This window comes from Eptatretus burgeri, chromosome 16, assembly GCF_056783735.1.
Source record: "Eptatretus burgeri isolate ZD-2024b chromosome 16, Ebu_testis_v1, whole genome shotgun sequence".
NCBI lineage: Eukaryota > Metazoa > Chordata > Myxini > Myxiniformes > Myxinidae > Eptatretus > Eptatretus burgeri.
This window is the reverse complement of record NC_140976.1, coordinates 32,750,988-32,775,987: the sequence shown is the minus strand read 5'-3', so window position 1 is coordinate 32,775,987 and position 25,000 is coordinate 32,750,988. Positions and strand designations below refer to the sequence as shown.

The 25,000-nt window shown below is 44.8% G+C and overlaps 1 protein-coding gene across 9 annotated transcripts in view; it reads left to right on the top strand.

Moving 5' to 3' along the window:
- The window catches only part of KLHL22 (kelch like family member 22), a 36,103-nt gene that overhangs the window by 712 nt on the left and 10,391 nt on the right, over positions 1 to 25,000 (top strand). For 2 of the 9 annotated variants that reach the window (XM_085859957.1, XM_085859955.1), the window contains exons 2-9: positions 81 to 132; positions 2,558 to 2,643; positions 2,789 to 3,046; positions 14,800 to 14,965; positions 18,587 to 18,811; positions 20,684 to 20,983; positions 21,584 to 21,849; positions 21,954 to 22,146. In XM_085859957.1, coding sequence (XP_085716083.1) covers positions 2,636 to 2,643; positions 2,789 to 3,046; positions 14,800 to 14,965; positions 18,587 to 18,811; positions 20,684 to 20,983; positions 21,584 to 21,849; positions 21,954 to 22,146 — 1,416 coding nt within the window. In that variant the 5' untranslated portion in view covers positions 81 to 132; positions 2,558 to 2,635. Of the gene's footprint in view, positions 133 to 2,554; positions 2,644 to 2,788; positions 3,047 to 14,799; positions 14,966 to 18,586; positions 18,812 to 20,683; positions 20,984 to 21,583; positions 21,850 to 21,953; positions 22,147 to 25,000 lie in introns of all 9 variants that reach the window. The other 7 variants (XM_085859956.1, XM_085859954.1, XM_085859961.1 and 4 more) reach the window with 4 other exon arrangements.

The following is a 25,000-nucleotide window of genomic DNA, read 5'->3' as shown; positions in this document are numbered from 1 at the left end:
CTATGGAAAAAAAAACCCGTTGCTAGGATGTTTTTTTTCGACTGTTCCTCGTCTGCTTCGTGTGTGTTTTGTGGGTTCAGGAAGTTGCGGATCCCTTGACGAGCTCCTTCACAATTACTTGTGAAACAAAAGGTGAGCAAGGAATATGCGCATCCACCTGGTGTCTCACTTACCATTGTAATCGCCATCGATTCTGAAATGCCTTCCCTTGGCCCTTGACTCTTGCGCTATCCGAAGGCCTCACCAATCGGTCTCCTGACGTGTCGGTCTCTGTCCCGTGGTGTGTCGTGCACTGAACCTTGCACAGCCGTCTCCGGACATGTTGTGAGCATCCTGTTGAACGTCTTGTCCGTCGATCACCGTCTTTTCGGAGACCTAGTCAGACCATGGTCAAATCTCAGACCGATGACTGTCTTGGCGGAGACCTAGTCAGACCATGGTCAAATCTCAGACCGATGACCGTCTTGGTGGAGACCGAGTCAGACCGTGATCAAATCTCAGACCAATGACCGTCTTGGTGGAGACCTAGTCAGACCATGATCAAATCTCAGACCGATGACTGTCTTGGCGGAGACCTAGTCAGACCATGGTCAAATCTCAGACCGATGACCGTCTTGGTGGAGACCAAGTCAGACCGTGATCAAATCTCAGACCGATGACCGTCTTGGTGGAGACCTAGTCAGACCATGATCAAATCTCAGACCGATGACTGTCTTGGCGGAGACCTAGTCAGACCATGATCAAATCTCAGACCGATGACCGTCTTGGTGGAGACCGAGTCAGACCGTGATCAAATCTCAGACCAATGACCGTCTTGGTGGAGACCTAGTCAGACCATGATCAAATCTCAGACCGATGACTGTCTTGGCGGAGACCTAGTCAGACCATGGTCAAATCTCAGACCGATGACCGTCTTGGTGGAGACCAAGTCAGACCGTGATCAAATCTCAGACCAATGACCGTCTTGGTGGAGACCTAGTCAGACCATGATCAAATCTCAGACCGATGACTGTCTTGGCGGAGACCTAGTCAGACCATGGTCAAATCTCAGACCGATGACCGTCTTGGTGGAGACCTAGTCAGACCATGATCAAATCTCAGACCGATGACTGTCTTAGTGGAGACCTAGTCAGACCATGATCAAATCTCAGACCGATGACCGTCTTGGTGGAGACCTAGTCAGACCATGATCAAATCTCAGACCGATGACCGTCTTGGTGGAGACCTAGTCAGACCATGATCAAATCTCAGACCGATGACCGTCTTGGTGGAGACCTAGTCAGACCATGATCAAATCTCAGACCGATGACCGTCTTGGTGGAGACCTAGTCAGACCATGATCAAATCTCAGACCGATGACTGTCTTGGCGGAGACCTAGTCAGACCAGGGTCAAATCTTAGACCGATGACCGTCTTGGTTGAGACCTTGTCAGACCATGGTCAAATCTCAGACCGATGACTGTCTTGGTGGAGACCTAGTCAGACCATGATCAAATCTCAGACCGATGACCGTCTTGGTGGAGACCTAGTCAGACCATGATCAAATCTCAGACCGATGACTGTCTTGGCGGAGACCTAGTCAGACCAGGGTCAAATCTTAGACCGATGACCGTCTTGGTTGAGACCTTGTCAGACCATGGTCAAATCTCAGACCGATGACTGTCTTAGTGGAGACCTAGTCAGACCATGGTCAAATCTCAGACCAACAACTTGGCAGTGCAGTTTTTGCCCACCAGATGATGTCCTGCTACCTGACAACTGACAACCACTGCTCCAAACTAGTCCACCATGTCGTCAGTTCATATGAACATGTTAAGGTCTTCTTTCAATCAAACACCCTTTGCAGATTTTTGTTTTGATGGCGTTAAATTTGTGGCATTTATTCGTTCTCGTTGGAATGGCATCCAGAACTCCAACTGTCCATTCAAACTGCACTTCATCAACAGGGCAGTTATAAAATCATGTTCAAGCTTTTAATGGAGAAATACAATTTACATTTTATTGCCCAATTCATTTATGGGGGAGATGGTTGTGGACTGAGGTGGCACGAGTTCTGACGGCAGAAGACAGGTACCTCACTCAGTGATGTCATGATTAGAGTGTCCACTCTGAATCTAGGAGGTTGGAGGTTCAAACCCGGTCGAGTCGTACCAAAGACTTTAAAAATGGTACGTGCTACTTCCTTGCTTGATGCTCAGCATTTATAAAGGGTAAAGCATGATGGACAACCATAGGTTGGCAGCCATTGTATTGGCTTGATGGGCCGAATAGCCTTTTGCATTGAAGTTCCTTGCAAGGGAACTCGTATTACTTTAATGAGATCAGTGCTTGAGATGGTCATGAGACTGCAACGTGGCCTGTGACGATTGTGTGGATTGTGTAGTTGGAGTTTGGACTAAGATAGAAAGAAAAGGATGTACTTCTCTGAACGCTCGCATTCCTTGATACTGCTTCCACCGGCTGAGCCCAGCAATGGCACAGGCCTCAGGGCCTGTATCCATGTTGAATTAAAAAATTGAAGGGATGATCGATCACCCACTCTCTTATATTCCAGCAGGTGTGGTTTTGCGAATCGTTTTAACACTGGGAGACGCTTGTGTTGACCTGATTTGCAGCATTGACCGTGTTACTGCACATGGCTAAGTAAGTTCACGATTACTTACCTGCTTACTTATCCTCGGCGTGGCTTTCGACGCTTAAGGTGAATTTTTACGTGTGTGATTACGTAGATACCTCAGTTTGTTTCAACATGGCATTCCGTCCTCTTGACCATCATTCTTTTGCGCAGGGCTTTGATTGCTACCTTAATGGATAAGGCGGCTGCAGCAAAAAGCAAGGAAGCAAGCGATGCACAAACTCGAATGGTTACTCAGCGCCCACCCAAATCTCGCCAATGGTTCCTCAGCATAGAACATGCTTCAGGATTACTCGCAGGGCTTGCTGAGCTGCAAGCATCTTCTAGTATGTACGATGTCACACTGAGGGTCGAAGGGCGGCCTCTTAGAGCACACCGTGTGGTACTTGCGGCAGCCTGCGAGTATTTCAGGTATGTGATGGTGTCATGTATGTTGAGAACAAACGAGGCATCCTTGCCGTAACGTTATCGTATTGACATTACAAAGATGATTGCATGCACGTCACCCAGCCTACCTTCGTGTCTGTGTTAACCAATCAAAACGGCTGATATTCCTGCTGCCACATGCTGAAAACTTTCCTTCTTATTTCATGATGCACCTTAAGATTTCAAAGCTTCCGTAATAAGCTCCATAAACTCGGTAGTGTAATTTTCAGCAAACGTAGCCGCAGGTGTTGCAGCCGCAACTTGTATGCTGAGTTGAATTTGTGATTGTGTGGAAATACCAGACTAGAGATTTTGAGCTCTAGATTTCCATGAAATGTTTCTCATTTTGACATTCCTTGTTTGCTGTTTCTTGGCCTTTATGGTATTTTTTATGCACTTCCATAAGCCACCATTTTATTATTTCTTCACCAAAGGTTGCTCTCGAAATTTGAACGATGATGCAGTTTGTTCACCAATAATTATCTCCTGTGTTAGTAGTACCTGATGAAATTCAGGTTGTGGCTCAAACCAAGGTGTTCCAGTCCTTGTATTTATTTTGTTTGAAGATCCCATGGGATCCTTTATGCTCACAACGTAAATGCAGACAACACTGAGTTTTATGTTCTCATCTGAATGGTGTGCAGTGCAGCGAGATGCACTGAACAATCCTATTTTGCACATTTTTTTTTTGTTTGTTTTGCCATTGAAAAAATTTATTTACAAGCAAATACAACCCGTCACTTTGCTGAGAGAGGTAGACACACATAGAGGTGTGGGAGAAGAGTGCAGATAGAGTGATGTGGAGACAGAATGAGAGAGAGAAGGGGGGGGGGGCGAGAGTGGAGGAGGTGGGGTTGGCAAATAAAATGTTATGCTTAATGACCGAACACACACACACACACACACACACACACACACACACACACACACACACACACACACACACACACACACACACACACACACACACACACACACACACACACACACACACACACACACACACACTTTCAGGACCCAGCAATTCTGGTGAAATCAATGCAGAAATCAAGAAAATGACCAAATACCAAGATTTCAAAAGTGAGGTGAAAAGACCCTGGAAGTTGAAGAGTTCTGAGTTTGTTCCAGTGATCATTGAAACAATTGGAATGATGAAGAATAACCTTACAGGGATCTTAAAAACCATCCCTGGGAATATTACTACACACTAACTGCAGTTGGAAGCTGTCTATGGCTCGGTGTCAATCCTCAAAAGAGCCCTCAGACCAAAACTTTGAGAACAAAACTTTACACTTTCGTCCATGATTCGTGACCGCCCTTACCGAAATGGAGGTCTCGCATATGGCGATAACGAATCGCACACACATACATTGGAGATCTGCGGCAGGAGTATTCAAAACCCATGCTACTTACGTTGCAAAGGTCTGCCTGCATGCATGCTCGTATATGCAGCGCCCTTTGCACCCCTCCGGTCAGCTCACTCCGAATCTGATTCATATATGCTACAGTCCCCTCAATGGTGGGGGAGGGAGAGGGGTGATGGATTCTGGCAGATGTGACACCCAGTTTAATGTAAATCTGAGAGACTGCACATGCATTGATGAATCACCCTACCTGTGAAACACTGGGATGACAGTTTATAGCTGGGTCGGGATTCAAATCCAGGTTACACAGAGCGAGCATGCATACCTCTTGGCTTTCCTGCAATAATGTGGCGATTCACAACTTCATAACTGAAAACATTTTTTTACTCGTTGTGATCATATAATTTATTTTGCCTTCCTACCTACGGAATCGAACCGTGGTATCGCCATTGAAGCTTGAAGAACGTGCGCCAAGTCGATTCACCAAGCACTCCACGAAACTGTTAAAGAAACTTTTAAAAACGAAACCTTTAATCTGTCTTTGTATTTGTCCATGCCAAAGTGACGGGTTGTATAATGGAAGATCATACAAAAAGGGGAAACGTGTAAAATAAAATTTCACATTTTCAGCAAGCCAGCCACCACCTGTTGCACCGCAAAACATGTGGCCAACGCACTCGAGTGGCCCCTGAACTTTATTCAGTGATGATGCGAATATTGCAGAGTGCTCTCCAAGTGGCTTAAGCACTCCAATAAAACTTGATAAGTAACGGCTCGCTTGGCACGCAACTAGCAATCACTGAACCGTCATATTGTTATGAATCTGGAACCCATCGCACACAACAGCCAGGGTCCCTATAGAACAGTTATAGCGGTAAGTATGTGTTTATAGTTCGGGCCCCCTACCTGTGTCTAACGGGAATTACGTGTGTGCACTGCGGAGATTCATTTACAACAACACGCCTTCACCTCGCTTCCTCACACCGACGCCATTGTCTACGCGCGTTTGACCACGTAAGTGGGCAGAGTTTCCTCAACCACCTGAGCTCCGACTCCGCCCCAGAGAGATGGAATGTTCCCCGCGACCAATGAGAGGCGAGACGTCTCAGACGGCGAACTTTCCCACGGCCTCTCGACCAATGGGAGGTGTGAGACGTCTCAGACACCGACTTTCTCACGAACCCCGGACCAATGGGAGGCGAGACGTCTCAGATGGCGATCCTTCACACGACACCTCTTCCCGCAGGAGAAATGCAATATTAGGAACACCAGGGTCTTGGAAACGGCGTCGGGGTTGGGCGATCGGGTTCGAGGTGCCGGAGATCGACTCGTCTGGCCTGGTCGGCTTGGCAGCGATCAGGTTCGATCGAAGTGCCGGAGATCGACTCGTCTGGTCTGGTCGGCTTGGCAGTGCTCTGGTCGTCTTTCATCTCCTCCACCTGACGTCTGACGCTTTTCCTCCATCCCTGGTGCTTGGAGTGGCATCGTGTTGCGGGTTCGAGCCCCGTCGAGCCGGATCGTCGAAGACCACACAAGGTGGGCAGGTCCAATTGCAGGCTCTGGTCTCCAGCTCCCTTTCCTCGTGCTGGAAGACTTTAATAAAGACCATTGGGGTCCATTTCTTTGTCTGTGTGTGGGCCTGTCTATAAGTAGCAACTGTTAAATGTTTTTTGCTTGAACATTGACTGCATTTCTTATAGTCGGATAACTCTGCCCTTACATGCTCCCCTCATTTCCCTATTGTTTAATAAATATCCCCCATTTGTGAAATGTATCAGGTCATTCGTGTCCTTTCCTCCATTAGCTTAACGTGACGCGTGTTGGAAAAATAGCAAGGCCGTTGTGCCGCCGTAAGGGGACATTTAGACCGATGGGACTTTGGTGACACCTGCTCGGGTCACACACGGTTCGAGTACGCTAGCGACTCGTTCCGTACGGGTGCCGTCGAGGGTATGAGGACTCGGTAGCTCGCCATGTGGAGCTCTAGGTATTTTGAAAATTGGCAAATAACCCTGTACCACGTGGTAGAATTATTGACGCTTCACGGTCCGATAAGGGACCCGTACTTTTCGGAGTTTTCCGAAAAAGTACGATCTAAATTCCGGGCGTTCGGTGGAGTCAACCCGGCTGCTCCATCTGGTGGTCGTGCTCGTCACCGACGCCCAGTCCGCAACAATATTAACCATACACCTCCTGGAGACGCCCAAAATGTCAAATATGTCCGAATTGGACAAACTAACACTTTTTTTTTGAAGACTGAACTGCTGCTAAGTTCGATTCTGGTGCTAAAATTTTGTAATTCGGCTTAGTTTAAGACATTCGCAAGGTTATAGCATCAGCGGGAATGAAATATAGCCATCAACGCTGGCGTCTCCGGGGGTTTATAAGCATTGCAATGCACAGTGATTTATAGTTGTGAGAAACAGGCATTCAATAATATGAGCAAGGAAAGTGGGGAAAAAACCTTTATCGTTCAGAAATCATTGCAGCCTGTTCCAAGTCATAGCATGGTTGAGCAGGCCAAAAAACATGCCTGCTTCAGACCCCAGTGAGGTAACCCATGATACACCTTCAGACCCCAGAGAGTGAGGTGGCCGGGGATGGTGCCTGATAAAGGATGAATGAAACAAGGCCGTTTAATTATCTTCAAAGTGGGTGTTTTAATTAACCTAAACACCCAATTTTCACTCTTGCACTTCCTTGGATTCTCATGGTATGCATACACACACGTATATATCTCTATTATAATACCAGCTTGCACACTAAAAACTCGGATCACCGTCACACGATCCCTATGAAATTGCTGTGGCACTTAGCGGACATGCCAACAATGTTTGGGAAGTCTTGGCGTTCCATAGTACCACTTGCATTTTGCACAATGCGTATTTTTGTCATTCCCCGTGTACGGTCTCTCGTCTGCTACCAGCTATGTTGTACTGCTATCTCATGCATGTGCACGGGTATCGCTAGTATGTATATATATATATATATATATATATATATATATATATATATATATATATATATATATATATATATATATATATATATATATATATATATATATATATATATATAGTGTGTATATATTGTTGCAGAAATGGCCCTTAGTGTGTTATTAAATATAGGATTAGCCCAGATCCCCCATTAAATGCATGTTTAGCCAGGTTGTTCGGTAATTGGACGTTACATGTGTGTCGGGAGATGTAGGAGGCTGTTCATTTGTTCGTGCAGTGGTGGTGTACCGAGAGGTTCTTCTCCGGACAGTACGCCCCGCCGAGCGCTCTGAGAGGGAGTGGCCTGGAGAAGCGAGCGCTGGGAAGGTGGTGGTGAAACTGAGAGCGCCGAGGTTTTGCGATCGGCTGTACAGGGGATGGCTGTCTGTTTGCGATCGGCTTTCGTGAGAAGCGAGCCGAAAGAAAGGCAGGGAAGGGACTGCATGAGGTCTGTCTGCCGTCGGCTGGGAGGCGAGCGAGCACCGGAAAGGCGGGTGGATCTGCCTGAGGTCGAGTGTGCGATCGGCAGTAGGAGGAACTGAACCTGAGGGTGGGTCGGCAATCTGCTTCGAGAGGAACTGGCTGTTGTGTGAATCAGCGATCGACTTTATGAGGAGGTCATCGCCAGGTTCAACCTGCGTCTAACCTCGGAACCTCTGTCCTTACTCACGGCACGGCCTGACACGTCTCGACACGTCTCGACACATCTTGTCCCATCGATCCGCCTGCGGAGCCCAACACCCCGATTTGGCCTAATCTGGTGAACATGCCAGTCCTGGACTTGTATGCTAGACCTTGTGAAAAGCCAGTTGGAGCATACCATAGATCTTTCGTCTTGGGCTGTCGACCTCGCGGGGTCTGGACGCGCAGATGCTGCGTGCGCGAGCGGTGCCGGGAGAAGAAAAGGGACGACTCCGCCATCTTGCCACGCGGCATGCTCGAATCCGTCGACATCGGCTTGTCACGAGCCGCATTCGTGCCTTTGACATTTTCCTCTCGTCCATGAGGCATCACCAAGTACTATGTGTGTCTTGTCCGTGTCTTGTCTGCATGTTGTCTAAGGTTTATCTCGCTAGGGTCCCCTTCGAAACCCGTAATCCGTAGCTCCCAAGTTAAGAACGGGTTATAGATTGATTATAACATTGTCGTGCATGCTTGCTTGTGTTGTGTTCCCCGATGTGTCCCCAATAAATCTGGCTGATTCGTATGAAGTTGCCGCTTTGGGTTTGTTCGTGCCGTGCTGAGAAACAATTCGCTCGATTGGTATATAAAACCAAAATGGTTACAGACTGGCAGAATTCGCTCGGTCTCTGACAAAACCAGTGTGTTACCGGGGCCTATTCCCCCAGCTGGCAAGGCACAGGTGTATTTTGGTATCGTGATCTGAGGCGCGTAACCCGAGAATTGTGCCGAACCAGCCGGCGTTATAACCCCGGAGACGGCGGTGTTGTTAAGTGACGTCCGAATCCTTAACACTGGGGTCGAGTCGGGTGCGGATCCTGCCACCGCTGAAACCTTAACAATATATATATATACATATACATATACAGTAATCCCCCGCTATATCGCGGTTCACCTATCGCACCCCCGGTTCATCGCGGGTTTTCCCTTGGAACCTAACTAATTTTTTCTGTGGATTCCCCTGGTATATCGCGGTAATGATATATAAAATATAAATTATTAAAGCAATAAATTATAACGCGTGGCGCTCGACCAGTCATACAACGCACGAGACAAAGTTTCGCTTGTGAACTTCGAATATTTTCGACGTTTTTTTTTTTAATCCAAGCCCTACGATTCCGCCCAAACGCCATGCACCTTCTAAAGCTTCTGGCAAGGAACCGAAGCGCCAGAGGAAGGTCCTGATGCTCCCGGAGAAGGTTAAGGTGCTCAATATGCTTCTGGAAGGAAAAAGGTTTGCTGTGGTTGGACGATCACTGCCAAACCGACTCGACCAGACGAGTCTATCTCCGGCACCTCAAACCTGATCACTGCCAAACCGACCAGACCAGACGAGTCGATCTCCGGCACCTCAAACCCGATCACTGCCAAACCGACCAGACCAGACGAGTCGATCTCCGGCACCTCAAACCTGATCACTGCCAAGCCGACCAGACGAGTGGTTTATTTATTTATTTATTTATTTATTTATTTTTTGGGAGGCATCCATTCATCGTGGATTTTCACTTCTCGCGGGGGGGGGGGTTGGAACGTAACCCCTGCGATAAACGGGGGATGACTGTGTGTGTATATGTGTGTATATATATATATATATATATATATATATATGTATATGTATACAGCTCTGGAAAAAAAAAATAAGAGACCACTCCCAAAAAAAATATTAATCAGCATCTCTACATTGTATGGCAGCCATTCCATTTCAGTGTCTGTTGAATTCCAACACAGGCACACCTCATTCTACTTGGTGAGGTACTGATTCGGTGATCACCTGAACCGAATCTTATTTAACAAGGAAAAGTATAAAAAAAAACCACTGCTGTGGTCATCACAATCCTCTTGCAATAGGACCAGCTGGATGGCAAAAACAGTACTAGTTGTACCTCAAAAAAATAACTATTGACCATGCCAAAAGAGTTGAAAAGAAAAGTCTTGAGTGAGGAAAAGAAGGGTTCAATTCTGGTTTTACTGGCAGAGGGATACAGTTGGCATCACGTTGCTTCCATCCTTAAAATTTCAAAGACGGTTCATAAGAACAAGGTCAAGCAGCAGACATTGGGGCCAACAAAGTTACAGACTGTCAGAGGGCGAAAACGACTTTCCACTGACTGGGATGACCGCCAACTCATTCGAATGTCACTCAACTGTAGGATGACGTCAAGTGACCTACAAAAAGAATGGCAAACGGCAGCTGGGGTGAAGTGCACGACAAGGATGGTTCGAAACAGGCTCCTTGGGGCAGGGCTGAAGTCGTGCAAAGCTAGAAAAAAGCCCTTCATCAATGAAAAGCAAAGAAGAGCCAGGCTGAGGTTTGCAAAAAACCATTAGGATTGGACTGTAGAGGACTGGAGTAAGGTCATCTTCTCTGATGAGTCCAATTTTCAGCTTTGCCCAACACCTGGTCGTCTAATGGTTAGACGGAGACCTGGAGAGGCCTACAAGCCACAGTGTCTCCCACCCACTGTGAAATTTAGTGGAGGGTCGGTGATGATCTGGGGGTGCTTCAGCAAGGCTGGAATCAGGCAGATTTGTCTTTGTGAAGGACTCGTGAATCAAGTCACATACAAGGTTGTCCTGGAAGAACACTTGCTTCCTTCTGCTCTGACAATGTTCCCCAACTCTGAGAATTGGTTTTTTTCCAGCAGGACAATGCTCCATGCCACACAGCCAGGTCAATCAAGGTGTGGATGGAGGACCATCAGATCAAGACCCTGTCATGGCCAGCCTAATCTCCAGACCTGAACCCCATTGAAAACCTTTGGAATGTGATCAAGAGGAAGATGGATGGTCACAAGCCATCAAACAAAGCCGAGCTGCCTGATTTTTTGCTCCAAAAGTAGCATAAAGTCACCCAACAGCAATGTGAAAGACTGGTGGAGAGCATGCCAAGACGCATGAAAGCTGTGATTGAAAATCAGGGTTATTCCACAAAATATTGATTTGTGAACTCTTCCTAAGTTAAAACATTAGTATTGTGTTGTTTAAAAATGAATATGAACTTGTTTTGTTTGTATTATTTGAGGTCTGAAAACGCTGAATCTTTGTTGTTATTTTGACCAGTTGTCATTTTCTGCAAATAAATGCTCGAAATGACAATATTTTTATTCGGAATTTGGGAGAAATGTCAGTAGTTTTTAGAATAAAACAAAAATGTTCATTTTACTCAAACACATACTTACAAGCCGGTAGGCGGACATGGGTAGTCGCCTACCCAATAGAACCTGACGCGATGGGCTCGTTCGATGGGGAATGACCTGAGGATTAAGCACAAGAAAATTCATGATTCTAGCTTCAAGGGTAAATGCTGCCGATTGTTTTTTTGTTAAAATACCCCCACATTTAGAGGTTTTTCGGCCGCTGCTAGGCAACGGAGGGGTCCATAGCAACAGTTCTTTCTCACACACAACTAGGACATACCATGAACCTACCATACCAGTTTCATGTATATCTGACTCGTAGTCTCTGAGATATAACTAACTTCGTTTTTTATTGTTTTCGACCAGGGTTCATTCAAAGTCTATCTTCTCCGACAGTTTTCATAGGATTCGGCTGGAAATTTTTGACAATATGGCTGAATGTACTGCCCACAGTTGCTCGTGGCCCGATTATTATTATTATTGTTATTATTATTATTATTATTATTATTATTATTTTTTTTTTCGAAAAAATAAAAAATTTTGATTTTTCAAAAAATTCAAAGTCCCGTTGCTCGGCAACGGTGGTGTCCATAGCAACGGTTCTCATTTGCACACAACTCTGTCATGGTATGAACCTATCCACCAAGTTTCATCAAAATCGCCATTGTATTAACGGAGCACTGGACCAGACGGATAGACAGACATATCGACGGAAAAACTGATAAGGGTAGAACAAATTTCAAAAAATTAAAATATATATTTTTTTGACTGGATCGACTCCCCAATAAATAGTAAAACCAGAAAAACTGATAATTTTGCAGTGGTCTCTTAATTTTTTTCCAGAGCTGTATATATGTATATGGAAACAAGGAAGACCTTGCCATGTTCCTAAGTGACAGACTTGTGAAGCACAATGACAGAGACAAAGAGGTAGTTGTTGGTGGCAGCAAGCCAAACGGATATTCGACAACACAGGGAGTCATCCCAACACTACAGGCAAACCACGAGGAGGTGGTTGCAAGGATCATCCTCCATGCCCTTGAAGCCAATGATGCTGGATTTGAAAGCATAATCGTGAAGTGCCGGGACACAGATGTCCTCCTCTTGCTCATTCACTCTACCAGGGACAAACTGTGCCAAGTGTGGATGATGAGCGGCACCTCCAAGGAGCAGGAATGCTTTCCATTGCACATCATCAACGGGAACCTCCCCCGAGTAGTAGTGCAGAATGTGCTTGGCTTCCATGCCATAACTGGCTGTGATACTTTCGTCCTTTGCTGGGCATGGGAAGAAATCGTGTTGGAGGGTGTATTTGCAACATGCAGAGCTGTTGCAAGGTGTTGGTAGGGATGGTCCATTAGACAAAGTTGAAGAGTTCGTATGCCTGTTGTACAAGGCACCGTGCTCTACGTCGGGTGTTGATAGGGCCAGACATGACTTGTTCCAGAAAGGAAAAAAGGCAATTGAAATGTTGCCACCAATAAGTGACACACTGGAGTTAATCTCTCACGTGCCAACCACCAGGCCAAAGTGTGGCTGCAGGCAAACAAATCTGACTTAGTTATCCCAAGCCCTCAGGAGACAGGAGGTTGGCAGGTAATGGACAAACGGTTAGAAGTGGTGTGGTTATGGAAGCCATCTGTTCCAAGCAGCTGTTTGGAGTTGGTTACTTGTGGATGCAAAACGAAGTGCCGCACACACGCTTACATTTGTCATTGGAATGGGCAACCATGTATACCTGCATGCGGTTGTGATGCAGATGGTTGCCTTAACACGGCAGGCAGTGGACATGGTCTGGATCAATCTTAAGGATTTCAACAGCAACATTAATTGGCAAAGGTAATGCGACACCGGGAAAATGATGTTCAGCCATCGTAGTGCCTTCTTGATGAAGAAACTGAATTATTTTCAGGAAGAAGTGACGTTAAAGGAACAAGTCTTTACTTTGTGTGTATTCCGATCCATAATGGAGTAACGAGCATTTTAAATCATAATTTCCTTCACAATTACCTATTATTTTGCAAATTAAAACCTTAGTATCTTTAATTCCTCAATGTTTCTTGCCAAACCTTACATTTGTTGAAAGCACATGACAAAAGAGGGAAAACACAATTTTACCATTTGATCTTAAAGATCAAATGCCATTTTGGCAACCAGGTGTTTCTGAAACCTTATACTATAGTGATACGTTCGAGCATGGTTGCCAGCTTTGAACAAAAAATGCCATGAAAAGTTTTTTTTTGAGGGTCTTGGCCTGTTGATTCCTTTAACTCCTTGATAACCATTAACACAAATCCAAGCTCATAAAGCGATCATCCCCAGAGGCCAGTGCTGTTGCATATGTTCTTACCCACAGCGCTAATAGCACTCCCCTGTGTTCCACCTGAATCTGACTCTCCCAGACTCCCCAAGTGGCGGACCCCGTGGTTGGCTGCCTGCTGGTGTGGGTGGCACCTTGCTCACCATCCCACGTGGCCATAAGAGAAAGTCTTTAACCCATCTTCTGGGCCTCTGCAGCGCATCTCGCCACCATGGCCTATACACACATGTGCAGACAGTTCACAAACCCTCCACCTGGCCTCGCCTTTCAAATGGGAGGTTTAACACAACACATCCTTACCCTGATTATCTTAAAGGTTAACACTCGCCACCTCCTCAGTGCACGTTGCTCATGACAACTTACCTCAAGACATTTATTTATCTGTTACAGGAAGGAATAGTACAGCGGATAAGCACAATAATTGTGCATTTTATGAGAAAAGCATGAATTTTCTCTGACATAGTTAGTGAATACCATAAGGTTTATTTTCAGATGTGGAGGGAAGTCATATTTGACCTCTGAGGACCGTGAGAGGTCAAATCCAAGATGGCCGCCAGTCCACCGGGTCTAATGTTCAAACGTGTTTAATTTTGGAACTAAACAGTGTAAAAAAAACAAAAACATTTAAGGTGTCATTTCTTTCATGTCATTGAAAACATTTAAGGTGTCATTTACGCTGTTGGTGCTTTACGCTGTTGAACACCATTAATTGGGAGATTGCTAGGGCAGGTTTTGTGGTGGTTGTATGTACCAGCTGAGTCTGATGCTCGATATTTGCCCCATCGAGTATCATGTTGACTAGAGCCAAGAGGGCTGGTGGCACAGCCTCCTGCTGGCAATTTGCCTGGAATGACCCATCAAAGGAGAAACTTGAGTCAAATATCTCTTTGCGCACCACCTGTGCTGCTCGCATTAAGGATGTGTGTGACATGAGATGGTAGTGTACTTCGTACTTGATGCCCAGGAAGGAAGAGTGAGATTGAACAGCCTTTGGAAGGAAGCCTAATGTTGAGGTGATTTCCACTATCACTGTCAATGTGGTGTTCCTCACTCACTCCAATGCTGTTAAACCAGATATGAATGTTAAATAGTGAATAAACGGTGCCTCAAAACTTTGAATGAGGATCGACGGTATCACAACTTCATAAGCACAGGATGAATGGGTGGCTAGAAATGTAAGGACAAAAGTCCAGAATATAAATGCATGTATCAAAATGGTTCCACTCTGTACCATCCACAGGGGAATGTTTGCTCGAGGGCTCAAAGAAGCCCGACAGGAAGAGGTCATTATTCACGAAGTGAGCTTCAGCGCAATGGAGAAACTCATTCGCTTCATCTACACAGCCGAACTGGAGCTGTCGGTGGAGGAGGTGCAGGATGTTCTAATGGCATCAGTGCTGCTTCAGGTTTGGCCGATCAATTATTGTATTTGATAGAGAATATGCTGATGGGGTTCATTTGATGATGATTGATGTTACATATTCGTTCGGTTCAGCCTTATCAATACTCTTAAATATGAGTACATCTCGTTTTGCGGCACCTGGGAAATTTAGCATACACGACATGATATTTTTGGATATTCAAATGGTATTTAATTATATGAGCAATCACGAGAAAATAAGCATATTTTAAATTAATTTATGCAACACTACTGTTACATCCTTGATATGGATATTTGATGAATAATTAATCCTTGTAATCCCTTGGAGTGAACCGTGTTGACATCACGCCTGCACATAGTTTTCTCCATAGGCGTCACTAGCTTCCAAAAAGATTTGGGGCCTGGGCCTCCTCAAACTTTAGATCCCCCCCCCCACCACCCATAATAGCATAGTGGCATGTGTAGGAAAATAAGCTAATCGTTATAAAGTGGCTTATCGTAGCCAAGGGGTTAAAATAGATTCTTGGCACAGCAAAAAAAACATTTGGGGCAAATGGGACAGTGCCTAGTGAAGCCCCTGGTTCCCTCCTCTCCCTTTTACCCTGGTGCAATAATTATTTGATTGAAGCAAGTTATAAGCAAGTAATTATTTGAATCCTCTTTATCTCTTTGCTGATGACTCCACCCTCTGCTGTACCATCTGTCATCCCTCAGATCGGTAAGCAGCAGCTTCTTCACTCACTGCAGATCTCGATAAAATCACAAACTGGTTCAACACGTAGAACATGTCTTTCAATCCGGACAAATCTCACACTCACAATGTCTCTCCGAAAGGACCGTTTGGAACCCACCCACCCCCACCTCCCTTCTACTTTCTCAACAATCCTCTGGAAGAAGTCTTTTCATCCAAGCTTCTGGGTCTCACTGTCTGCCATGACCTTTCCTGGGAAAGCCACATTTCCAACCTCGCCTCCAAAGCTAGTCGCCGACTGGAAATCCTCTGTCGTGCAAAGTCCTTCCTCTGCCCACCTGAGCTCCTGACCACATACAAAGCTTTTGTTCACAGCCTAATGGAGTACTGCTCTTCCCTCTGGGCTGGTGCTCCTGCCTCTCACTTTTCTCGGCTTTACACTGTGGAAACCAAGGCATTCAGGATCATTGGTATCTCCCGCGTTGAGGCTGAGTCTTTGGGCCTTTCACTCTCTCTCACCACAGGCAGGGCGGTGGTCTTTGTCTTCTACCATCTCCTCTCCAGTCTCACCCCCCCCCTCCTCCCCTGCTCTGTCTGCGATTTGTCCCCACCACATTCCCGCAGGGCGCTCAAGGTCCGCCAGTAACCCCCTTCTGGTGAAACTACCAAAATCGCATCACTGCTCACCTTCACTCTTTCATTCCTCTTTCTTCCCGTCTTTGGAACAAACTCCCACACTCTCTTCAACCCCATTCTTCCCTCCAGGTCTTCAAAACAGCTGTTCACCACCACCTCTTATCTACGCACGTTAATCCACCCCAAACTCACCTCCTTCAAATTCCCTGCTTTCCTTCCCGAAAGATCCCTGTTGTGTAAGGTCCTGAAAATCCCTGTGGTGTCCATCTTGTATACCCTGTGTTCTCCGCCCCATCCCTCTCCCTTCCACAGATCTCCTAATGTCTCTGTTCCCCACTGTTTTGTCCTTCCCTCTCCCACCCCTCTTGTCTCCTGCCCCCCTTCCCCCCCTTGTTGTGCGTTGTGTGTTAGCTCTCTTACGAGCCTCGACAATGTAAACAAAACAAAAAAATTACGAAATGTTGCAGGTGATGTCACACTTTGACTCTCCATTCGCATATCCAACAAACACCCCTTCTGTAACATAAATGTTGAGTTAAGTTGGAAAACAAACAGATTTATAAATGAGAAAAACTGATGACAGCAAAAGTTGCAGCAGTCATACATTGTATAATTTTTTTCCAACCATTTCGTCCTTTTGTTAAGTTTCTTACTCGATCATTTTATATTGTGCATGGGGGGGTTAACACTACTGCACACAGTGGAATATTTGGTCCATTCTCTGCTCAGTTCTTCTGTTTTCTCCTTTTGTCCTCAGCTAAATCACGCCCTCCTTACGGAGTGTGTGTGATGTACACTCTACCACATTGCATTATACATTTCTCGCAGCATGTTCTACACTTTTTGCGTAATCTATAACAAGTTAACATGAATTTGCAATCCTCATTATGCTTCCAAATTTTGAACGGTTACATTCGCCAAAAACAAAATCCTCATTCTGCATCTGTTCACCAACGGGTTATCCAAAAACAATATGCTTGTGTCAAACTAGGTATCCTTCCTGCATTTACTTGTAAGCATTAAAGAACCCCTCCTTTTTGCTTTTAAACCAGAGAATACGTTTGAAATGGCACCCTTGCCGAATTCCAAGATGCTTGGCCTATATTTCAGATTAATTTCTGTCTTTTCCTCCAGGATGGTGGAGAAGGCTTTGATTTGACTTTAACGTTTTGTTGCTTTGTTCATTGTGTCATGATACCTTTGTCTTTAGCTTCACCTGTTCCCAAAGGAACAGGAAAGGATATTAGTATGTACATGCGTTGGAAAGCATCTCTACTTTATTAATACACCTTCTTCATTCTCAGATCTAACATAATCTATATACCCCCATAACACTCTGCAGTTGAGGGGATAATTATTCATTAGTTATATCTTGATAAGTGTTTGTAAACCCAAATTTGCGTTGATTAGAATTTTATTTATCATTGGATTCCCCGTCACCCTTTAGCCTCGTCTTTCTCTTATGTGCCATCATTGTTTAACCTCTATATCTCGCCCCATTGTACTTTCATAAATTAATCACACTCCCCTAATCATTATTCTACGTGTGTTAATACGGAGCCTCGAACACGGGTTTTACAATTGTAGCCATGCCGTGTGTGCGACATCGCACAGCCGGGACATGGATAACGTGTGCACAAGACCCACCCAGCAGAGAGTCGGAGCGCTGGCTTTATAAAGCCACGATCGTACCTCACGCAGGCCAGATCGTAACAGATCAGATCAAGATCGAAAGGGTTGCAGCCATGAAAGGAAAAAGGCTCGATCTCAGATGTTGTGACATATTTATTTAAAACAAGAAGGCAAAATTTTCAATAGGCTGCTGGAGTCAAATGGAGGATTATCAACAGGGAGTCGGCCTGTAAGAAACAACTAATAGGGGCAGTCTTCATATAATGTGCCCACAAAGGTGATATTCTTGAACATCTCTTCGCCTGTGTCGACTATCACTGCTGCTTCAATGGCCCCAATTCGTACCACCTTTTTAAGGGGTTGGCCGAGCAAAGCATTTTTTTTTTTTTTGGCCTTCTTGTTATAAATAAATACGTGACCACATCTAAGATCAAGCCTTTTTACTTTCACTCAACTATTCATTTAAGTCAAATGAATTTGCAAAACCAAGCAAAAATATCGCCTGCATAACATGTACGTGTACGTGTACTGTACTGTGCTGTATTGCACAGAGACAACTTCACTCTCTCTTCGTTGAATCGTAATACGAGGGTGAAGGGTAAAATGTTTTGAGTTGACCATCCTGGATGGGGTGAAAAACCACTTTCTAATCTCTGATGCACTCTGTACCTCTACCATTAATGCCAGCTTTCTCCAGCAATCGAGTTCTGCTGTGACTTCCTGATGTCGTGGGTGGAAGCTGAAAACATCCCGGAGCTGTTCCAGTTAGCTGACGTTTATGGCTTGAGGCAGCTGGCCAAACAGTTGGACACGTATCTTTTGGAAAACTTTTCATCATTCAGCCGAATGGAGGCGTTCCGTCTTCTTCCCATGGAGAAGGTTCAATTTTTGTTAAACAGTGATAAGCTCCAGGTATGGCTTCCTGACAGAAATTGTTGAACTATTTCCACTTCCCTGTGCTTTAACTTGTATGTCTTTCAAAGTAGCATTTTATTTTTTTAAAATGACAAACCACCTGCATATGTCTTTATCCTGGGAGAGTATCCGTAAACGATGGAAATGTAATTTCCATTATATTGTCGTGCGAATGCCCAACGTGAGGGGGACGTCCATGCTGCGAGGTACTACTCACACCAATGGCCGGTGTAATGCCACTTTAGAGGCGATCGCATGCCCAGACCGTATCTCATGGTCATATCAGGATTTTAATGTCCAAAATGCCGAAATGAGCGATGTGTGTGAGGCGGATTGTAGAGCGGGTACGCACAGTTTAACGAAATAGGTATTTTTGCAAAAACAAAGACTCAGGCACAAGACACAAAAATGGACAGATTAGTGGGACGAGAGACACGATAAAGGATTGCAGTTAATAAACAGGCACTTGCAGTGCAATTAAATTAAAACCCTCCTCAGGCCCACAGTCACACACACATTTACAGAAACTAGGCAAGGATATATCTGTGGAGGAACAGTTCAAAATGTCCCTGAGGGCACATCACAGAGAGCAGAGTAGGGCAAGGCTGCACTGCCCTGAGAACACAGCACAGCAGTGCAATAGCTCAGAGCGTCCAAAATGGCAAAAGAGCATGTTCAGCTCCACGGAATGTCTGAGGTGAAAGAGTTCCAGCATCCCCCAACGAAAGAGATCGAATGCTGCATATCAAGTCTTCAAATAGATCCTCAGGTCTCCCCTCCCTACTCCTCCAGACCCTCATGTGACACGGCACGGCTATTGAGAGGCGGCTTCCTGCTGCCGGCCCAATCAGGCAATTGCCCGCAGCTCTGGCCAAAGTGGCTCTTCTCCTATCTTGCGGGTCTGGCCAATTGTGAACCATGATGTCACAATAAGAAGGTCCTCCTGGGGGCCCCACCCCAGGTGACAACATTGACAGCACCGGCGGTGATGTCATGCTCTCAGGACCACACAGAGGCTGGAGGGGGGTGGTGGGGGGGGAGAGAAAAGAGTGAACTTGATCGTGCCACATGCTGAGGCAACCTCATGTTAATGATCCTTTCAGGAGTCTCCTCACCTTACCCTGCCTGCCCCTCACCGATTTGACAGCAAGGACAGATCACGCAATTCCATTAACCTAGCTAACCTATCAACTGCACACAACACACTGATGTGGAACACTGCCTTGCATCAGCATACTAAAACATGATGACTTAACCCTTACACAAAGTCCTTGTTACAGGTAAAAATTATCTATCTTATGCGAGCACACAGTCCAGGCTAAGACCTACATTTTTATTACTATCCTATACACCACACACAAGCCTGGTGTTGCCTTAGTGGTTAGGGTGGCTGGCTTGGGATCCTAGGGTCCTGAATGTGAGCCCCATTGGCTGCTGAATGAACACCAGGTGGGGTTGACTCAGCTTGTCATCCTTCCAAGGTCGGTGAAATGAGTACCAGTGTACTGGTAGAGCAGCACAGCCGCACTTCCAAAAATGATAGCTTCCCCGGCAGCCAAGCTGCCATATGCAAAAACAACCCCACACGCGTAACAATGTTTCTTTGAATGGGAAAAAAAATTTAATTTCTAGGTTGGAGATTTTTTTTATTTTTTTATTTTTTTGAGAAATCTTATTCAAATCAAATTTCCTGTGAAAGAAATTTGTAATATATTTACCTCTAAGTTTTATCAGTTGTATTATGTCAGAAGTACCTTGATGAACATTTCAAACAACAAAAACTACCAATGAATCTTACAAGTCATGATATTTGTCATTATTATTCAGTCAAATGAAGTTAAGGTTTCTTCCCACACTTCACTTCTACAGGTATCATCAGAGCGTGAGGTGTTTCAGGCAGCACTTCTATACCATCACAGCACAAGCATACCTGGTGGCAGCACAAGGGGGCTGAAACAAGACGAAGATTATGATTATTTTGATGAGGATGATGAAACAAATTTGATGTGGAGGAGAGCCTTGGCAAATCCTCCAAAGCTCCTGGAGTGTGTGCGCTATGCCCTGCTGAGCTCTCGCATGGTGCAAAGCTTATACAGCCGTCTGAACCCATGCCCACTCAAGGAGATCTTAGCAGATGCACTTGCCTATCACTCCAATGAGATGCTGCAGGTCAGCATGGCGATGCACTGGGCAGTTCGTCGATTTAAACGGTTTTTTTTTTCAAAATTTCTGTCAAACACAAATGTGCGTGCATGCATTTTTTGTGGGTTTCCGTGTGCTATTGTGCGGGTGGTATTTGGGTTTTAAGATAGCAATGAGATGAGAAGAACAGAGAAGTAACCACCAGAGGTATTTCTAAATCTAGCTAGTCTTGTGATCAAGTTGGTTTTGGCCTTCCCAAATTGGGTGAGGCCTCAGATGCAGTCAGTCTGAACAGCACATAAAACATCAACTGTAGTAAGAGAGGGTAGAGCGTTATAGTAATGACACTTAGCTTTTAACATCTTCGTACCGTAAGCTAAGCCATTGCTGTTAAAACTGGAACACCAATGGGTTAATGATTTAGAGGGGATTTTAAAATCACATTTTACATCTTGGAAGTCCAACCATAAGTGTGCAATTCTAATTAATGCAGATTAATAGGAAGGTACTGCCATGCTGCAAGTATCCCAAAGAAGCAGACAGAATGTACATGAATGATGAGATTCCAAGCTGAGCTCTCCTCTCCTCTCTCCTCCTCTCTTTCTGTTTTTTTTTCTTTCTCCACAGCCGGTGCTGCAAACATGGCAAACACGTCTGCGCTCAACATACCGGTGTGTTGTTGGCTTTGGGGGAATGTACTCGACTGAAGACAATGACCTGAATGATGAAGCCAAATTCCTGAATCCAAAGACCCAACGCTGGCAGACCTTTCAGCCTACAGGCTGCACTCCGCGCCTGTCCAACCAAGGCATTGCCGTCATCAATGACTTTGTGTTTCTTGTTGGAGGCGACAACAACACACATGGCTTCCGGGCTGTCTCTGACTGCTGGAGGTAACTTTCTGCTTATATATTCATATGAATATAATTTTAACCTCCTGTACCTCTTGGCATCAGATAAGTGCAGTCACTGTGTCTTGCATTATTTGTCAACATAGATATGATCCACGGCATAATAAGTGGAGCAGCATCGCACCCTTACAGCAGGAGCATGCAGACCATTGCCTCTGTGCCGTTGGTTCATTCCTGTATGTTGTGGGTGGTCGCAATTACGTAACGGAGCTGCGTGAGGTGGAGCGATACAGCCTGGAGACCAACAGTTGGGAATATGTTCAACCCCTACCTCGAGAAGTGAGTGTGTCATCCTTTCAAGGTAGTCATGATTATTCATCTGTGAGCTGCTTTTGGCATTCATTACATCTGCCACCGAAGGTAAAGGAGGTTATGTTTTCACCTCTGTCTGTCTCTGTCTGTCTGTGTACAGGATATCTCAAAAAGTTGTGGACAGATCCAGATGAAATTTTGTGGACAGGTTGGGTGTGTGACAAGGCCGAACTGATTAGATTTTGGTGAAGATCCGGATCCGGATTTGGCTACTATAATTTTTTTTTTGAGTGATTCTTCACCATTTTGAGATTGGACCAAAAATGATAAAGACCACGATATCTCAAAAAGTTGTGCACGGATTTGGTTGAAACTTGGTGAACAGCTTGGGTGTGTGACAAGGACGAATTGGTTCAATTTTTGGTGAACATCCAAATCCGGATCTGGACACGAGAATTATTTAATTTTTCAAGTGATTCTTCACCATTGAGAGATAGTGCCAAAAAACTATACATAGCATGATATTTCAAAAGTGTATTGGGCCCGATATCTTCTCATGTATCAAGCATTGCGGGGAGGAAGTATGCACTCCACCCAGTGCCCTTCTAGTTATTCATAATATGGTTTCACACAAACTTCATTCCTGCTCTCATATCGTAGTTTCTTGTAGAGCACTTGCAAAGTGGCTTCGCATTCAAGCAAGTACTCCATTCCTAACCGTTGGCTTTGCACAATTGTCGATATTGGTCCAATGAGAATCCTAATTGGATAGATGAAGCTCAACTTTAAACAACCATAAGATCATGGTGTGGCTTGCTATTCATGGTGATGTTCTGTTGGGCCCCTACTTTTACGAAGAGAATGGGACAGGTGGCAGCTACCTCACAATGTTATAAGAGGTCTTGGTTCCTTATTTGGATGGTATCCTTTTAGTGAAATTGAAAAAGGTGTGGTTTCACCAGGGTGGGGCTCCCCCACATTATGCCACTACTGGATGAAACATTACTTTTGAGATGGATAGGACGCCGTGGCCCAGTGGAATGGCCCCCACGTAGTCCAGATCTATCGCCACTCGACTTTTCCCAATGGAGATACCTGAAATCATGTTAGGGGATACACGTTAGATAGGGTGGTGTAAAAGACACTGCATCATCAGCGGTAAACTTACGAATTTTTTTTCTTTTCTACAACCTTTAAAATCTTTATTTTACTTCAATTCAATTATATACTTGAACACAAATCGCCTCCTTGGCACTTTCAAAAACCATTCATTTTGCAATGCAGTGAATCCTCAAGTCCTTGATTAACATCGTCCCGGTGCTGGTAACAGGGGCATTGCATCAGTGGCACATCTGCACAGAAAATGATGCGGCCAAGCAGCCGCAGGCTGCATACAAATAAATAAATAATCGTCCCAGTTAATATTGTTTCATGATTAAGTCACTGATCTATTAGAGAACATACTCATTTAAAGTTGTTCACCGTTCCATTATAAAGTCATTTGACCTCTAATTTAGGACCAAACTAATGGTTTTCCCCATTTTAATAAAGCTACAGTATAAACCATACCGTAAATATCAGTGTATAAGCCATACCGTAAATACCAGTGTATAAACCATACCGTAAATACCAGTGTATAAGCCATACCGTAAATACCAGTGTATAAGCCATACCGTAAATACCAGTGTATAAGCCATACCGTAAATACCAGTGTATAAGCCATACCGTAAATACCAGTGTATAAGCCATACCGTAAATACCAGTGTATAAGCCATACCGTAAATACCAGTGTATCATACCGTAAATACCAGTGTATAAACCATACCATAAATACCAGTGTATAAACCATACCGTAAATACCAGTGTATAAGCCATACCGTAAATACCAGTGTATAAACCATACCGTAAATACCAGTGTATAAGCCATACCGTAAATACCAGTGTATAAACCATACCGTAAATACCAGTGTATAAGCCATACCGTAAATACCAGTGTATAAGCCATACCGTAAATACCAGTGTACAAGCCATACCGTAAATACCAGTGTATAAGCCATACCGTAAATACCAGTGTATAAGCCATACCGTAAATACCAGTGTATAAGCCATATCGTAAATACTGTTATATAAGCCCACCGAGAGTATGCACCGTATTGGCTTTATATACACCAAGCTTTGCATCGATAACCTCAGTGGTTGAGTCACCCTCGCCGATCTCAGGTGTTTGATAAGTCGTGATCCACCTGACTAGCTGCCACGTGTTTATATGTTAAACTGATGGAAATATCCTCAAGTGAATTGATAACATTGGTGGGTCCTGGGCTGAAGTTACTCAGACGTGCATGAATGGTGTGTAGAGGAAGTTGGGGCCTGAATGTGGCAATGACTTGAAAGGATTTAAAGATGTCGTCCCCACTATGAAGAAAGTTATCCTCTGCTTGTCCAGTAAAGCGGGTTTTGATGAGGCCTCTGCTTGTCCAGAAGCCAACGTTGCACAACTTCTCCAATCATATGGAGAAGAGCTAACCAATGACGATCTGAAGCACCTCTGGAGATGATGACAAAAAGAAATCAACTACAGATGATGATGGTATTCAATTGTTTGCTTAAAATTATTTAAACTTGTACTCTATCGAGACTTGTGTGTGTGTGTGTGTGTGTGTGTGTGTGTGTGTGTGTGTGTGTGTGTGTGTGTGTGTGTGTGTGTGTGTGTGTGTGTGTGTGTGTGTGTGTGTGTGTCCTCCATAACTCCAAAACTATAACACCAAGCAGCCTGAAACTTTGCATGCATCCGAAGAAAGCTCCAAGAAAGTGCAAGAGTGAAAATTGGATGTTTGGGTTAATTAAAACACCCCTTTTGAAGATGATTAACGGCCTTATT